General features: G+C 38.2%; 1 protein-coding gene across 1 annotated transcript in view; it reads left to right on the top strand.

Annotated features, from left to right (window-relative positions):
* Positions 1–625: 625 nt before the first annotated feature.
* Positions 626–19,341, top strand: part of LOC144640136 (uncharacterized) — an 83,035-nt gene continuing 64,319 nt past the window's right edge. The window contains exons 1-9 of the mRNA XM_078499345.1: positions 626–666; positions 1,985–2,065; positions 2,940–3,320; positions 10,030–10,263; positions 11,165–11,294; positions 11,933–12,004; positions 18,108–18,179; positions 18,627–18,698; positions 18,911–18,982. Coding sequence (XP_078355471.1) covers positions 2,011–2,065; positions 2,940–3,320; positions 10,030–10,263; positions 11,165–11,294; positions 11,933–12,004; positions 18,108–18,179; positions 18,627–18,698; positions 18,911–18,982 — 1,088 coding nt within the window. The 5' untranslated portion in view covers positions 626–666; positions 1,985–2,010. The remainder of the gene's footprint in view (positions 667–1,984; positions 2,066–2,939; positions 3,321–10,029; positions 10,264–11,164; positions 11,295–11,932; positions 12,005–18,107; positions 18,180–18,626; positions 18,699–18,910; positions 18,983–19,341) is intronic.

A 19,341-nucleotide genomic window follows, 5' to 3' on the forward strand; every position in this document is an offset into this window, starting at 1 on the left:
TTTGTCATGGACAGTAATCCAAAATTCTCTTCCCTTCATTGTCCCTGTTTTAAATTTGTATAAAATTGATTTTTTAACATATTTCACGTTTTGGGCTGCAAATATCCAAGCGCGAGCCACAGTCACTTCTACCTTTACTAGTAAAGGTAGAAGTGACTGTGGCTCGCGCTTCTCCCTTGCCATGGTAATGTCAAGTTCCTGACACAACATTCTATGCTACCAAATTAATTCCAGATAAATTTTAGATAAACTCACAAAGTTTGGCAGGGTTTGGCTGAATCGTGAAAAAGTTATAAGCGTTTAAAGTCAGGGCGGGCCTCAAAAGCCCCACCCCCGGGCTGAATAGGAGGTATTCCGCCTATGGACGTTTTCGATAAAGAAAAAAAAATTAAAACAATTGCGATAAAAACCATTTGCGGCACTGACTTAAACTGAGATACCTTAGAAAGAAGCCTTTCGGGCCATTTGTGACCCTGATTACGCCAGCATTACCCGCTGTCTGGTCAATGCCAATAAAAGTCCCTCCTAATTCACATGTTACGCATTTGCTGATAATGAAGCGTTTTTGATCTTCAGTAAGATCATAGGTAAAGGTAAAGGTAAACTTTATTTATGCAGGGTGGCCCATTCAGCACAGTGGCTGGTATCCAGAGGCCAAGATCATAGGTAAAGGTAAAGGTAAACTTTATTTATGCAGGGTGGCCCATTCAGCACAGTGGCTGGTATCCAGAGGGGCCCTGCTAAATACATTTTCTAAAAATATAATATATCTAAAATTTAAAAATAGTTGTAAAAATAGAGTTTAAACTTATGTCTAATACTTGAAATAGTTATATAAAAGAGAGTTTAAAAACTGAAACGGATTACAAGCAAGTAATCAAAAGAGTCGGAAGTAATCAAAGGAGTCGGAAATCAAAAGAGTCGTAAGGTCCTCGGAAATACTCTGATACGTTTTCGACCACAAATGAAATGTTTGAGAAAAACAGACGACCCCTGGCCAAAAACCACTCCTGAACATTCTAAAACACATGGAAACCAACAAGAAACCGATAAACCAAATGCAAGGCTGATTGTCCGAGCAGCCTTGCATTTGTTTATCGTTTTACTCTATATCGCTGATCCTGATCTACGCCAAGATCCGGCTTCACTTCGCTGCTGTTTAATTTGTACAAGTGGGCCTTGTATTATTTTGGTACCGTTAACAAGAAACCCCTCAGACGTTCTTTCACTGGGCAACATAGTGGCGCCTTTTCTTAGGTGTAAAGTTCTACTTCTTTAAGTTATTTTGTATAACTGGTCTCTTGTAACCCTTCCTCCATTGACTTTATTGCTTATAACTGACTTTCTTTATGCACGTCTTATACGTATGCGCTTGGACGTGCTTTCGACCTTTTCGGACTTCTTCAATATTTGGCAGTGGTAGTCGTATGGTCGCTGTAATGTTCTTTGGAATGTTCCAGATTTCCTGTAAGAGATCCGAAGCACTCGAATGCTCTTCGTAAATAATCGCACGAGACCGAAAGATAGTCCACACTAACCAAAAAAAAAATCTGTAAAATTAAGGTGAGGTAAAACTAACTGCTTTCTGTCAAAATTAGAACCGACAGCTGAGAAATAGGTAAGATGTTAATCGATAGTTAAGAAATGGCTGAGATCTTAACTGATAACTAATATCCAGCACCCCACCCTACCCTTAAGTTGAATTTTTACCTGGCACATAAATTAATAAAATGTCGTTTCTTTGTAAAGTGAAATGGCAACTTGGATAAGTGAAAGTAAATGAAGAAGCGTTCTCAAGTTGAATACTCGGAAAAAAGATTTTCCGAGTTCCCCAACGGGAGTCGAACCCATGACCTTCCAGAGCGTCCAACCGGTATTCTGGAAGGTCATGGATTCGACTCCCGTTGGGGGAACTCGGAAAATCTTTTTTCCGAGTATTCAACTTGAGAACGCTTCTTCATTTACTGTCGTTTCTTTCTTTTAGCAAAGTTTGGAAAGAACTTGTTAACGATGTGCAAGTGGATACATTTATGTCTGCTCGTGATTGTCGTGTGGAATCTTAAAGGTAAAATGTTGGATGATAAAATCATTTGAGACGAAAACATTTCTGTGGCATGAAAAACATATAATTGTCATGACATGTATAAACATGGGATTATTTTGTTTACAGTAAAAGGTAGATACAGTAAGTAAAAATCGGACAAACATGGTAAAACGCTGGTTATACCTCTCTGGGCTTAGAATTTCGTCAGGGGTTTTGGCTTGGCTGTTTACAGTTGAGTTTATTTCAAAAAGGGGTTTTCAGTAACGTCATATAAAAACCGTTTCGCTAACATGCAGCGTTTTAAAGTATCTCATGAGCGATGTATTGCAAAAGCCACTAGGATGAAAAGATGTAATTGATGTGCACTTTGTTTGCAAACTTGTTTATTATCCATTTCACATTGAACTACAATGTTCTTTGAGGAAGTTACTGGGTTTACATGGAAATTTTGGATGGAAGGGAAATTATATCCAGGGGTACAAATAATCGGAATAGGGAGGGTGTGAAACCGACATCGACGGATTGAACATTTGAAAGTCGGTTATATAATTTAGAGAAGACTTTCACGTGTCTAGCAGCAAGAAAAATTGTCTACTTGGCGCCGAGTTTGGATTTTTTTCCGCTGCGAAAAAAAAAACATTGCAATTTTGATTGGACCAACGACCTTGCTTCCAAAACATAAAAAAACATCACAAGGAGTAATCTGAGTCAATTAATCTTCTACTTCTTAACAATATGTACGCTATTTTTGCTTCCGAGTTATTTGCTTTTTGAAACAGCCTAAACAATATCACATTTCTCATAACAGTTTGATTTCCTTTATCTTACAAGTGTTGCAATTTCTCTTTTTTTAATTATAACCGCATATCTGACATTATCGCATTCTAATTTACAGTTGTGTATTGCACACGATGCGACTTTGACTTAGATGACGCCAGAAGGACCATTAACTTCAATTCATTGGGGAAGCCTCGGTGGGTCTGTGTATACTTACATTGCAGCTGTGTTATCACGGCCTTACCGGGACATCATATCCGGTTAGGCTTTGATATTTTTCAACTGGCGGATTTTCTCTTTAACCGATATACCACGATACAAGACTGGTTGTCTATATACGACGGAAATAATACACAGAATACGTTATTGGGAAGTTTTACCGGAACAAAGCAATCATTCACAGTGCAGTCAAGTGGCCGTTTGATGATGATCCAGTTGAAAACGAATCTCTTTTCTCGCACTATCTTCAAAGCCTCTTACAATTACAGTACAACAAAAGGTAAGCAGTGTTTATCGTCGTACAGAGGGTTTATGTCAGAGGTTGAAACTGTTACATTCCGACACTTACCGATTTAACCGTCAGACGGACGTTTGAACATCTTTGAGAGAAGCTTTAGTTGACGAACCTTATATTTTACACAGTTGCTTTTTTATCCTTTAACAAACGCTTTGCACAAGGATCGGTAGAAGAGACGGAAATTTCTAGGAATAAGTGAGTTAAAGTTGGAGACAATTTGGATAGTATAATGTGATAGGGAGGGAGAATAAATATATTTTGTTACTTTTAACTTGATTTATTTCCTGTTATCTTCATTGGAGTCATCGGCTTCTTAGTAAAATTTCTGCTAGTATACTAATGCAAATGCTGTAATCTGATTTGCTCGGCTACTGTACAGTACAGGGGCGGATCCAGGGGGGAGTGTATTGTGTGGCTAGCCACTCTCGATCCAGCAAAAACTAACATAAATACAATGAAAAGGAAGTAAAGATAATGGCACTTAGTAACGTGTAAAATTGTTGATATTGTTAGCTCAGACAAAGTTAAAATATTTGTTAACATCCACTCCTTCCATAACAAGCCTGGGGCTAAAATAAAATAATAAACAAAATATTTGTAAACAGCCACCCCCTTCGAAAAATCCTGGATCCGCCCCTGTACTATCAGCCATTGGTTTGCAGTGGCTGAAAGTCGTCAAGAGAATGGCGACATTTTCTTGTTTCTCGTAAGTTTTGATAGAACGTCTAGAAATATAATTGAAAAAGACTAAAAGAAGGAAATTTACAGTCAAAACGTCAAAATTTACCGAAGGAACGGATTAGCTTCAAACCACAATTCAGTCCGCGAACGATTTCATTAAAGCGTGAAATTTAATGTTACTTCAAATGTGAAAAATAACTCCATGTGTCATAAGAAATTGTTATCTAGAGGAAAATGAGTTAGAAACAATTAGATTATTCTCTCTTAATTATATTTAAACAATAGACTGTTTCTGTCGAGGAACTATCGGCTGAGAGAAGCGAAGCTTCAAAGGGCTAATATGCTAAGTTTAAGAAAATCAAATTTTTAAGGAGCAACTATCAGACCGATAGTTCCGAGACTGAAACACTCTATCGTTTTTATTGTTCACCACTAAATTTTCTTCCGCGCACCCATTCAAAAACGAGCATCGTAAATTATTTTTTACTTTTCAGGATAAAAACTCAATTGAAAGCCGAAATTTAACAAACGAAACAAAACCAGACAAGAAACCCACGAAATGCAGTGATTTTTGGTTGGGTAGTTTGTGTGTAGACACGCTTGTTTACAAAAAACTTTCACGGGCGGGCACTATCTATCCGGGCATTTTTCTCGAGCGGGCACTACTTTAACAATAGAGTGTTTCTGTCGAGGAACTATCGGCTGATAGTTGCCCCGCGGAAAATTGATGTTCTTAAAATGCTTAATATGTTAGTTTTAAGAACATCAAATTTCCAAGGGGCAACTATCAGACCGATAGTTCCGAGACAGAAACACTCTATTGTCTTTATTGTTCACCACTAAATTTTCTTCCGCGCGCCCATACAAAAACGAGCATCGTGAATTAGTTTTTACTTTTCAGAATTAAAACCTCAATTGAAAGCCGAAATTTAACACACGAAACAAAACCAGACAAGAAACCCACTAAATGCAGTGAATTTGGTTGGGTTTTTTTGTCTGTAGGCACGCTTGTTTACAAAAAAAAATCACGGGCAGGTACTATCGATCCGGGCATTTTACTTCGGCGGGCACAATTTTAACAATAGAGTGTTTCTGTCGAGGAACTATCGGCTGATAGTTGCCCCGGGAAATTTGATGTTCTTAAAACAAATATTAGCCCGAGAAGCGAAGCTTCGAGGGCTAATATGCTAGTTTTAAGTACATCAAATTTCCAAGGGGCAACTATTAGACCGATAGTTCCGAGACAGAAACACTCTATTGTCTTTATTGTTCACCACTTAATTTTCTTCCGCGCGCACATACAAAAATCGGTCCGCGATGCGTACGTGTGGGGGCTTGATAATTTCAAATTTGATTCTTCTTTTTTGTGAATTCATTTAGTACATTCAATTACCTTAAGGCTGCTATTTATTGCGGCAAATAATCTTTGTGATTTTTTGCAAATTCATTCCTTGAAAATTTATGAGCAGCAGGTGATTCAAACATTTCTTTGATGCACATGATAACAGATAAACAGCGGAATGTCTGTTACATTGATATACAATATTTTCGCCCTTACGTCATTAAGAATGTAAGCGTAGCGCAGTTGGGTAGGGATCTGACTGGGGAACGAGAGTTCGCCAGAGGCCCGAGTTCGAATCCCAGAGGGGAAAATTTTTTTCTTTTTTCCTTTTTTTTTTTTTCTTTTTTAACCAGTAGCACTAAAATGGTTTGTTTATTATATCGCTCCGTAGGTATGCATTGCAGAATAATTTACATATATCAGAACATATAGCCATATAGACTGATTCAAGTACAAATGTATTAAATTGTGCTGTTTCTGCGGCTTTCAATATTGGCTTGCGTAAGCGTAAAAGCTCCTCTTGAATTGATGTGCAACCTGCACAGACTTCCAGTCAAACGAAATGTTGGCTTGTATGACTTCGTGAGCTGCTGTAATGACGAGCAACTAAAAGGACAGCTCAGTGAAATCAAAGAAACCACACGAAACGTACAACACGCCAAGATCCAATATGGCCTACTCGACACGCACCGCCGACTCATCCCCAGGCTCTCTCGCAGAAGACCACGTGACACAAGCAAACCCACACACAAATAAATAAATCCCGCAGTCGATAACAATGTGGCGGCTTTGCCCCCACAAAAACGAGCATCGTGAATTATTTTTACTTTTCAGGATAAAAAACTCAATTGAAAGCCGAAATTTAACAAACGAAACAAAACCAGACTAGAAACCCACTAACTGCAGTGAATTTGGTTGGGTTCTTTTGTCTGCAGGCAGCTTGTTTACAAAAAACAGTCACGGGCGGGCACTATCGATCCGGGCATTTTCCACGGAAGGGCACTAATTTAACAATAGAGTGTTTCTGTCGAGGAACTACTAATAGTCTTTACAAGAAACCTACTAAATGCAGTGAATTTGGTTGGTTTTTTTTGTCTGCAGGCACGCTTGTTTACAAAAAACAGTCACGGGCGGGCACTATCAATCAGGCATTTTTCACGGAAGGGCACTATGGGCTGATAGTGCCCTCCGGCGGACGGGCACTATCGAGTCACGTGTTCAATTTAAACCAATCAGAATCGGAGAAAACTTAGTGGTGAACTATAAGGGCTGATAGTGCCCTCCGGCGGACGAACACTATCGCGTCACGTGTTCAATTTAAACCAATCAGAATCGGAGAAAATTTAGTGGTGAACTATAAGGGCTGATAGTGCCCTCCGGCGGACGAACACTAGCGCGTCACGTGATCAATTTAAACCAATCTGAATCGGAGAAAATTTAGCGGTGAACTATAAGAGGTGATAGCTGATTTGGCCATCGGCCTCAACTATACATCACCTCATAGAAATCTCGAGCTCTTCTAATTGTTAAATATTATACGCAACAGAGTTTTACAATTAAGAAGCTGGCTATGTAAGATCGGACCAGTCAATTTTCAGCGGAAAATGAAAATCTTTTATTTTCTTTACGAAAGTTAAACATCCTGTGCCACATACAATTTAACAAATCGTAAACGTCACATCGTGCATTATTGAGTTAAGGATGCACGCGGGAGATTGCTAGGCAAGGAAGAACTAAGAGTCGCTCAAGGCGACTCTAATAATATTTAAGATTTCTATGGCGCAAATTAACGTGTAAATATGACCAAATGCGCCTATATTGTCAAGTGTTTGACAGACCTCCCAAGTGCATCCAGTTTTTTTCCCATCAAGGGGAACATCGAAGGGAAACAAACTCACTGTTTCCCGCAGGGACAATCATTAAATGTTTTGTTATACCTCCTAACTGAACTTAAACGCTTTGTTGTCTTCATTCATTCATCACTAAATTTTCCATCGTTGAAAACTACATAAATTTATTCACTGAAATTGTTAACACTGCGCGATACTTCAAGCTTTCCAATTTGCATTGAGATGTATTCTTCTTTGAGCCAAATGAAATTTTTGTATGTAAAAAACATTTTATAACTTAACTGTTGACTCCCGAGTACGAAGAAACACGATGACTAAAAGTTTACCGTTTATCCACAACTTTGAATTGCTTTGCGTTAATACCGGACTTGATACCGTGGTTTACTGATCAAGTGCAAGTCCAATGTTGAACCTGTTGTCGCCCTAGGGAGTTAGTGAGTTTTGTTCGCCCTAGGGAGTTATACAGTTTTGACGCGCGTCACGTGATATGCTCCCGTCCATGCAATAAAAAACTGCATTTCAGTTGGGGGTATAACAAATCTTGATAGTTCACGCTGTGGCGTTTACCTTTTCTTTGTAGCACAATTTTATGCGCTTTACTGCAGTTTCTCTGTATTACAACTGCGCGGGCAAAAGTTACTCTCTCAATTCAGAATTAAACTTTGAATTGGATTCTGAATTCTGAATTTTGAATTTAAAGTAACATGTGTAGTACTCACCTAATCCCGGACAAAACCTAAAAAGAGATAAATTTTTAATAGGTGATTTTTTTCTGTCTATATCTTTCTCAGGTTGTTTTCTTCTGGTCAGATTTTTCTCAGTTTTCTTTCTTTGCTTGCATCACTCTTTTGATCTTCTTCCTCCATCTTTCCTTTTGCAGTAGACCTTCTTTTTATTTTATTTATTTTATCTTTTTTGGGGGTAAATGATCGGTTAATCCAAAAAGACAGAACAGAGATGCTGGAAGAATTCTCGGAGCAGGTTCGAAACCCGCTCAAGCGGTGAAAAAAAAAAAACCGTCGATAAAACACAGTGTTGTACAAAATTGTCTTGTGTGGAAAAATAATTTAAAAAAATGTTGATCGAAAACATAAAATGCTAAAAGTCGAGAAAAACCGGAATGTCAATCAAGAAAGACAATAATGAAATGTTGAAATAAAAATCATGTTTTGTCGTCTCAGCGCGTTCGAATCACAAATCTTCTAACTTGTTCAAAATAAGTCAAATAAGAAAAAGAGTAGAGTAAAAGGTGACCAAAAAAAACATAAAAATGAAGTCTGCTGAAAAAAAAGATGAGGAAGAAGTGCTAATAATAACGTCTCTGAAGAAGAAAAATAACAGAATATTGAAATTTAAAAAACAAACAAAACCAGTAACAAAGAAGGGAAGGAATGGTTAGACGCGGTAAGGGACATGAAGCAGTGGTGGCGCCGTGGTGAGAACGCTCGCCGCCCACCGATTTCTCCTGCGTTCGATTCCCAGACGCGGCGTCATATGTGTGTTGAGGTTGTTGCTGGTTCTCGTCATTGCTTCCCGTTATCCTGATTCTGGAAGCCGGTGCACCAAGAGTGTTTAGAGGAGTGCAAGAAAACGAAGAAAAGCGCGAAAAGGGATCCGTTTTGTCCCCAACGCTGCAACCCGTTCGAAGGTGGGACACGCCTTTCTGTTGTATGACGAAATGAGGGCAGAAACATTTCACGATCCGTTGTAGATCATGGAGAGAGCAGTAACCATATCGGCGTCTCGTCCTCTCTGGCACTACCCTAACGGAGAATATTTCGGCCTCATTCAGGACGCGTACGAGGATCGCGTATACGCCGTTGCTCTAGGAAGGACGGAGAAAATATTAGATAACATACGAGAAAATGTTTGTTGTTACGATCCCATATATCCCAAATATTTTGTTCTGACGAAGATTATTATGCTTCAAACGGCCACGTCGCTGAGGACCATTAAGACGACTTTTTCTTCCTTTCCACATATGGAGCGAACGGTACTTCTGGATAGAAGAAGGAGAAGGCTGGTTCGGAGATATCTACAATATGAAAGCCAGTAGAACAGAAACTGTCTATCTAGGATACTATCGAAGAGACGATATACTGGATCACAGATGGTTTGAGAGAGGTTTAAAAGAAGCCATTAATATCCGAACTCACATAAATTTCCTTTCCATGCGGACAGAGGTAGATACAAACCATCGCCCGTATGAAACAGTGTGCTTGAGAGCGGACCGAATTCGGCGGTGAACTGAGTCGAAAACAAACAAATCAGACCAGCTTGATAGATTTCTTCTGCAGGTAGGGTTCAAAATCAGCTGTAACAAGACAGAAGGCTTGCTTATGAACATCACAGCACCATTGTCAATCAATATTGGAAAGCTGCACCTTGTGATGAGCCAGTACTTCACCTATTTAGGAATTACAGTCTGCAGTAAAGAGGGAACCGACCTGGAAAACTGACTCGTGATTTGCAAAGCGACCTTTGTGGAGGAGCGGATAGTCAAGCCCAAGGCACAAACATAAAGATTTACCAAGCTTGTGAACTCTCCGCACGACTCTTTGGACGGATTTGAATTTTGGAAAACGATTGTCAATGATCTAAAAAAAGCTAAATGTTAAAAAGAAAACTTCATGGGGCCATCGCTATATTAAACAAATAGAAATATGAACGTAAATTCTAAACGAAACTTTATCCCGCCTAGGCTCCCGGTACAAGACTATAAATTTCGCTCCGCGAGGGAAGGAAGGGTACATTCTTATACTTTTGGTATCTGTTTAATGATCCTTGTTTTTTTTCACATGTGACGATTTACTTGCAGAAAAAACAAAAATAATTGTTCCATGGCCACTTGTGAGGACAGTACAAAGTCATGTCGTGTGGTGTTCTGCTGAGGGGTTTCCACCCATTAACATGACGTTGCTTCGGAACTCTACATCTTTGGCTAATGGAATTGGAATGGTAATGAAAAAAGCAGACAAGGAAGACAACTACACCTGTTTTGCTAGGAATGAGGCTGGCACTGACTCTAAAGAGTTCCCAGTAACATTTGTGGGTGAGTCTCTCCCTTTTTTTTAGAAGTCATACCTAAAATTTACAGAAGTGAGCTCCTTCCTTTGATGATACAAATTTATAAATAGTGTGCTATTGTGCACTGTACGGTAGGGTGCGGTTAGTGTGATGCAGTATAGTGTGTTGATCGGTGTGATGCGGTGTCCTGTAGAGTGCTGCACGTGTGCGGTGAAATGCGGTACGGTGTGGTGTGGTGTGGTGCAGTTTGGGGTAGTGTGGCTCGGTGTGGTGTGGTGTGCTTCGGTGTGGTGTGATGTGATGTGGTATGGTTTTTTGTGTTGCGGGATGGTGCGGTGCGTTGCGGTGCGGTGTGTCATGAGTTGTGGTGCGGTGCGGTACGGTGAGCGTCGTGCATGTGGAATGGTGTGCTATGGTTGTTGTGGTTTGGTGTGCTGCGGAACCTTGTGGCGCAGTGTGGTGTGGTGAGGTGTGTTGTGGTGTGGTGTACTGTGCTGTGCAACGGGTGTGGTGAGGTGCGGCAGGTAAAGGCGTAGTGGAGTGTGGTGCGGTGTGGAATTGTTTGCCGCGGTACGGTGCAGTGTGGTGAGTGTGTGCGTGTGGGGTTGGGTGCGATGTCGTTCAATATGGTTCGGCTCGGCAGTTTGTGGTTTAGCGTGTTGTAACGCAGTGTGGTGTGGTGAGGTGTGGTGTGGTGTGCGGTAGTTTCTATGAAGGAATTTAAAAATATGCCAAGTGTGCACAATGGCTTATAATGTTGTAATGCACACGACTGAAACAAACTGATATATTTTAGTTACACAGGCTCAATATCATCTATTTTAACATTGCCTTGTTTTTTTAGGCGATAGTAACCCTCATTATTTTTAAGTAGAGAATCCACTTTAATCCGAATGCTAGCGCTGTTATATATGGATGTTTTTCAGGTTGCGAGAATGTTTGCTCTGGCGATGGCAGCGTTGATGAAAAAGACCAAGTTAACAATGACTTTAGTTGCACGAATATCGGCTCAACGATTGACCTATTCAATTGCCTTCCGACAACAGCGACAAAGTTGTAAGATTTTGCTATTCTTTATAATATGTTTTCCTCTGTTTCGGTGTCTGTCTGTTTGTCTCTGTTTGTTTCTGCCTACAAAAACTTCCTTTAAAGCCAGTTTATACGAGCAATTTTTATGTGACAAAATTATTTGCTCGTGTAGACGAGGAAAGTTGGCCAATTTTTATGTGACAAATATATTTGCTGAGAAGCTGGCGCGTTAGCTTTTATGTGACAAATAAAAGCAGTCACATACGAAAAATTGCTCAGGGTAGACGACTCGTCACATAAAATGTGGCAAATATTGCGTTAGCACATATTTGGTGAAAACTAACCGCAAGAAAACCGGAGTGAAAGCTAACCGCAAGCAAACCGGAGAGTAAGTTTGAGTCCCGAGCTCGAGACCTGAGCTCGAGTCCTGAGCTCGAGTTCTGGCTCGGTATTTAGGCATCCTCTTTTATTAGAAATTTATACGAACTTACACTAAGGTTTCTGAAAAGAAGGGGGCCATTATATGACTCAAAGGGGGAAATGAATTTTAAAGAACGGTCGATTATTAATGGCAATACGGTTAAAATGGTGTAGGATTGTAAATGTGAACTAAACGTAGGATACTAAATTGTATCTTTCTCATGCTCATTTTCAAATGGAAACAGGTCTTTACAAAGGAATAAGATCAGCAATCTTCCCACGGGCGCATTTCGTCATATGGCTGCGCTGAAAGTTCTGTAAGTTTATATAGATTAAGTCATAGAAAGAGCGACGTATGGAAAACGCGCAGCGAACGAGTGACGAATTTTTGCAGCGAGGGAATGAAATTAACTTATTTTAATCATACATAACAAGAAATAAACCATTGTAAATCTTTAAGGTGGTAGACTGGAGTTTAACAGGTCCATTTTGGATGGAAATTTCTCCAAATCAAGAAACCTGGCTAAATGTAAAAATATTTCAGGCTAAGTCAATAAAAGTTAAGCTTCAGAAAAATTGATGTCCGAGGTGACAATTTTCACACCTCACCTGAATTTGGGGCTTATAAAATTTTTTTTTCGTTTTACGGCTTTGCAATTATAAGAAAGTCAAAAAGAAATGCAGGAGTCTATTTCCCTATAGAAAAAGAAAAAAAACGTACGGGAGCCCGGAGCGGAATGTTTCTTCTTTCTTCAGATATCGAGTTAAAAAGAAAAAAAAACACGTGCTAAAGATTTACGTGGCGCTCACATCTCGAAGAAAACTCCTTTCGCCCCGGGCTCCCGTGAAAAGTTTCTTTTACACCACAACAACAAACCACGCAAATTTAATCCAGATACGATAAATGTACATCTTTATTCTGAAAATACCTTTTAGTGCGGTCGGTGTAGATCTTTAAATTGTGGTAGTTTCTCGCCGATATCGCATCACAATATCGTATTTATCGGGCGCCATTTTGAAATCTTCTTAGAAAACCGCTGTTCGAAGTGTTTGTGGCAACACATGACCGATTATAGCGTGAATAATGCCGAACATCTACGATCTTCTTCGTCCCTTGACGAAGTTCAACATGGCGACGTAAACAATTACGTAATGCATAGCAACGATGTGAAATTGAGACCTCGGCTAATAAGCACAGCGGAAGATAGGAATCTCATGCTGTGCGGCAAATTCTTGCGGTGTTGTATAAATGTTATGTCACGAGTCCCAGAAACGAAATAAACCACGATATAGCCATTAAATGGAGCCAAAACACCAAGGAACCACACAAAGGACATAAGTTAAGTTTATTTCTGATTTCGGCTTATAGTTGATATTTCACAACGATCGATAGTGTAACACAATGCCGCTTTGTAAATCACGTTCGTCCGATATAATTATCGTCATTTAGCTTCTTTTGTAGAATATATTGCTAACTCTTTCACAGGAAAGGTACAGCGGATCTGAACTTGCGTCTTCCAAGTTGTAGCAAAGCTTTTCAACGGCACAACCAGACTCAAATCAACTTTTGGTATGTGTCACACAATAAATTCAATATAGCGGCGCAAAGTGCTGGCCTAGCGACCGACTTTAAGCTTTAATTATTCCACACATAGCCAGAATGGAGCGCTTATCTCTTGGGATTGTGAATAAATCTATGTTATCTTTCAAATCCTTGAATGTTTTGATATGTTTAATTTTCGAGCCAAACTCCATTCTACCACCTTAAGCGATATTTCAATTTATAATCTGTCATACAAGGCAGCGCGAACAAAACAAAGCTGCAAAATGCACATTGATTTTCTTTACATAAACATTGTAAAACGGCTAAAAATCGAAACTTAACAGAAAAAAATAGTGACAAGAAACTCTTCTAGATAGAAGATTTATTTAAATAAACACACTGATGCATAACAAGGAAACTTCGCAACAAAGGAAATCAAATAAATACGCTGGCGACTACTGAACAAAACTATGATAGCACAAGGTCAAGGAGCCATTACGACCTAATTCAAAAACATTAAAACATGCAATTTATCTTACCATGGTGCTCGAATATCCGTTGAAAGCCTGCAGATGTGTTGTAAGTTCCGAAGAACTTAAAATGAACGGGGAACTTAAAATATCAGTGAAATCTACACAAATTAACTAACCAAAATGTCACAAAGAATACCAAGTATCTGAATATGAATGCAAAATGTCTACAATTTATTGCAATAAATCATCGTAAAGTGTTCACATTTTCTTTGTAAAATCAACATGTAAAAACAAAAATGTGCAGAAATCATAGCTCATAAATTCAAATAACCTCTACAAAAAGCGAAAAAAGTAAATGCTTTTAAGCACTTAAAAGTAAGTAATAAGTGCTTTTAAGCACATTAAAATGTACACAACTATTGTGCATGCTTTATGCTTTAAAAAGCATGCACAATAGTTATTTACATTAAGCACTTATTTTTTTCGCTTTTTGTAGAGGTTATTTGAATTTATGAGCTATGATTTCTGCACATTTTTGTTTTTACATGTTGATTTTACAAAGAAAATGTGGACACTCTACGAGAATATAACTCAACTAAAATCGTGACAGGGAAAGTGGGAGGTACTCAAACCCACCGTTATCTTAATTGTATGTATTTTGTAGTTGTATTTTAAACTAATAAATAAAGTTAAAGCTGAGTTGAAGTTGTGACAAGAACAAAGCACGCAAACAACAATGTGGCTTGATAAGGGGGGGGGGGGGGGAGGGGGCAGCAATGTGGCAGGTTAAGCAAGATTTTAAGCAAGATTTTAAGTATTTTTATTCCCCCTAATAATGTTGGAGTAAAATAAGAATATTGTCAGATTTTTCCTTACTGGCTGGATCGGACAAGATTAAGGCAAGGGTATATCATGAGATGGCAGCAAGACCGACACAAAAGTAGCTACGCAGACTTAACCGAACCACAAGGAGCTTACAAATTGCCCTTCACCAATGGAGGGAGGGCGGGTAAAACAAAATTATTACGATTTTAACTCTTTCGTGCAAAGGCTGCCAGAACAATACTTAACAATTATTCGCCGAAGGCGAAGTGATTATTGTTGAATAATCTCCGAGACGAAGTCGAGGGGATTATTCAACAATAATCACTGAGCCTGAGGTGAATAATTGTTTTAGTATAATTTTCAGAGGTGAATATCAAAAACTGCAAAATAACAATAGAAAACACGAAAACAACAAACAGAAGTGCTGTTTAATTCATCGATTGAAATCATAATTTACACTCAAGTTTTAGCAATACAACGGAGCAAAACAAACACTACGAAAAAGATAGATATCCGGTACCTTTGTTTGATCGTTGGTGACTTCTGAGAAATTGTGTGAATCCTCTCGAAATCACTAGCTCCAGTGAGAAGAGAACTAAATAATGTTTTGACAGTCGATCTGACTGAGTACATGGCCGTTTGCGATCACCAAAACCACCATGTTTACGATCAATTCTAATGCCTTGAAAACCATCTCTTGAAAATATTTTCGGTACAAAAGCTTTGGTAGGAAATTTGCAAAATTCCCAGTGTTTCAAATATCCAGGATGTGGAGTGATTTCTTTTAAATGAGAGAAATTTCATTCAGCAAATGCCGCCATGTTCACTGGCCTGGATGGCAAACGTGGCATGGCTTAGTAGCCAAACCTTTAGATGCAATATTCACCGCCTAGCGCGGTGAATATTGCGTCATAGTCCGAGCTCCTCGACCAATCAGAATCGAATTCACCTCTGGAAATTATACTAACCTGGGATATTGCTCTGCTGCTTTTACAGCAGGACAATGCCTCAAAGTTCAGCCAAAATATAAAGTTGTATTATAAACGAATCAAAGTGGCTATGAGCCGCTGAACTCTGAAAGTGACTATGAAACGAGAATATAAAACCGAGAACTTTGAAACATAAAGTTTGCCTAGAACAAGTCAAGTTTTGAACCGATAATTAAGTTCAATCCCGGTATCTTAAAAACTATCTTTGTACTGATACGTATAATATCAACTTTTGTAACCATCGGAAGCTCCAGCTTATTTTCCACACTTTTGCATTCGAGGTAAACTTCGACTACCAGCCTAATATATTTAAACTGTCATTAACTTAATTCAACCCGAAATCAAATCACTTTAACACTCCTGCCAAAGTTTGCCACAACTTCGGTACTGGCAGAACTCACTTGAGCCTGCTATGGTGCTGTTCATAACTGATTACCACCAAACAATTATGTTGTCGCGATACAGTGTGATGGATGAGCTTCTGGACTTGTAATTCAAAATAGAAAGGGAAGTTGTGGGTTCGAATCGTTATCGGGAAACTTTTTTTTCTCCTTCATTTTTTTTTGTCCTCTTCTTTCTTTCTTTTTCTTTTTGTTTCGCTACGAATATACCATTTTGTACCGTTGTCTGCATGTTAAAACCATTTACTGAGACGCAAGCATTACCGAAGTCGTTGTTTGATCTTTTCGAATTTTGGACGATACAATCTTATCAACATTCTTGACATGAAGAACTTTACGTTTACTTTTTATTTACGTCACGCGACTCAGAAACGAATGTTACCGGTTGGGGACGTCGGACATAGGGTACAGAAAGTAAAGTTCAATTGATCATTTCTGTGTGTAGTTCTCTTAGTTTCTAAGAGTTCTTCAAGAAATATAATTGTATTCATGTACTCGTTGAATGAGAATTGCTTAAGTAAACGAATAGGTCACGTGTCATAATAAATAATTTAATCCTTCTAATGCCAAAAAAATAAGAAAACAAGTGGCAGCTTACAAAGCAGACATACAGTGCTATTATGCAGTTCGACAGTTAAACAATATTTGTTTAAATTTTTGCTGCATAACCTTACCCAACCTTACCCCATTTCAAAAACGTATTAAGTGACGTCACAGACAAAGGTTGGACCTATAAAAAATTATATATGTTTGCATCCTATTAAACTAGTGAAACCCTCTGTTAATTTTAAAGACTGACTAATGCTGTGTTCACACTAGGCCGAAAAAAGAGTAGTCTGATCGCGATGAAAACATGTTTTGCTATGAAAAGTGTTCACATCAGACTGCGCATTGCGCGAATCATGATCGAAACATGTTAATTCTGATCATGATTGAAACAACCTCACGAGGTAGTTTCAATCATGATCAGACAAAACACGTTAGAAATGACGGACATGCGGAGAGGAGGCAAATCGATTAGTTGATTTTTTTTGCCTTAAGTTGATTTTCTTTTGCCTTTGAGTTAATTTGCCATAACGCAGACATTGTCTTTTGCCATAACGCAGATTTTCCTTTGTCGTCAATCAGTGATTTTATATTACCGTGCGTTGAGTTTCCTTTGCTGTGCATTAGTTTTCGTTTGTTGTGAGGCGATTTTCTTTTGCCGTGAGTTGATTTTCTTGTCTCACAGAGAGTAATTATCTTTTGCCGTGAGTTGATTTTCTCTTACTGTAAGCTGAGTTTGTTTTACCCTGAGATGATTTTCTTTCGTCATAACTTGATTTTCTTCATTTGCCGTAAATTGATTCTCTTTTGCGTTGAGTAAATTTTCTTTTGCCGAAATTTTATTTCTTTTTTGAGCGGGTTTATTGTCTTTTGCTCGGTTCATGAGCTGATTTTTTGGCGTGAGTTTTATATATAAGTTTATTTTCTTTTGCCGTGATTGATTTTCTTTTGCGGTGAGTTAATTTTCTTTTACCATGAGTTGAATACCTGTTTTCCGTTAGTCGGTATTCAATTTATTCTATGGGCCACCGTACTTTAAATATTTTGTACGCTTAGTTACCACGTTAAATATATTATTGTAAAGTCCTGTAAATAATGAATAACTGGGGAGCTCCGGTTTTAGGCTTGATTAAATCTGTACCGATCAGAGTCGAATTTCTCTTGCCGTGATTTTTTTGCGAGTTGTTTTCTTTTGCCGTAAATCAATTTTGTTCTGCTTAAAGATAACTGTCCGGTGAGCAAATTTTGCTGTGCCGTAAGACAGTACCATAATTTTTTTTGTCGCTTCGCTTAAAAACCAGAATGGAAAGTTAACACTATTGTAAATTCTACAATAATAAAAATATAATTAAGTGGTGTGCTTCGCTTTTAGGATTGCATTATTCTAAATACTACTTCTTACGCCATACTTACGCTATTCGATATACTACCAATAATGGAAATACTGCGCAAAAATTAATTTAACTTAATTAACTATAACGTTCATGATTTAATTAGTCCTGAATCCGAATCTTATGTACTTTAGTAACATAAAAAACAACCGAATTTAAGGCATCCGCTACAATAAGTTTATTTTAGAAGACGTGTTTTTGCTGCGACTCATTCCGATTTATTCATTGTTTTTTTTCTCTATTTTTTAACAGAGATCTACAGCTGAATGAAATCAGTAGTATATCTTTAGACGCCTTTGCTGACTTGAAGGGACTTAATACGCTGTATGTTAATTTATAAATGTAACTACATCAATCGCAAGTCCCTAATGTCGCCTTTCACCAAAATTAACGCTTAAAGTTTAGCCTCCATAAACGCTTTAAGTTTTGTCCCCCAAGCAAATTATGCTAAGTACGTGGTTGCATTTGCCATTTAGATACAACAAAATCAAGAAATTTGTACGCCTTATTTAACGACGTCCTTACTCCCTGATTCGTGAAGGAATCCAAAGTATCACAATAAAACAAATACGGTAAAACAGGAACAAAGGTTGCCTTTCCTGGAATGACCAAGAGTATTAAGTAATTTTAAATAACTCAGTTTTCTTTCACTTTCTTATTATTAGGTCTGGATAAGGCAGGTGTTATTAATATACGTGAACGTGGAAAATTAACAAAAAGAAAAACATCTGGATGATTTTGTTGTTCGTATTTTGTTTTTTCTCCTCGTAGAAACTTACAAAACAACCGTATTCAGAATTTAACAGCAGATATCTTCTCACCTCTCCTGGCCTTGCAAACGCTGTAAGTACGTCAAAATTAACAATCGCTTTTAACGAAGAAGCCAGCCAACATCAAAGAAGTCAGCCAATTTTGATAACTCAGTTCTCTTTCATTTTCTTATTTATTACAATTAGCGCTAGGATTAGGCAGGGATCAATAAGTAAACGTGGAAAAGTAAACAGAAATAACATCTGGATGGTTTTTGATTGTTTGAATGTTTGTTTTTCTCCTAGAATCGTAAAAGACAATCAACTTCAGAATTTAACAGCCGAAATTTTTTCTTCTCTCATGGCTTTGCGAGTGCTGTAAGTACATCAAAAATCGTTTTGAACGTAGAAGCCAGCCAATTTCAAATAATCTTTTCCTGTAAATAAAAAGTTTAATGATTCCTCCTCGAATTATTACACATTGATTAAAATAAAACGGATCAAGGTGTAATGATTTGCACGGCAATTTGTTAAAAAGTCTGAGATGATAACTTTTAATTGCCATCCCAAGCTTTACGTGAAAATGCTAAAATTGAGTAACTTCAGAAGCTTACAATGTATCTTGGTATGTCGGACGCACAGATACAATTAGCGCGAACGTCCTTAATATGTTGTTAGTCAATTTTGATTTTGTTCTTTTAATATTATGTATAAAACGGAAAAGAAATAGATGCACG

Source organism: Oculina patagonica, unplaced genomic scaffold, assembly GCF_052425735.1.
Source record: "Oculina patagonica isolate OP01 unplaced genomic scaffold, crgOcupat unplaced2, whole genome shotgun sequence".
NCBI classification, from domain to species: Eukaryota; Metazoa; Cnidaria; class Anthozoa; order Scleractinia; family Oculinidae; genus Oculina; species Oculina patagonica.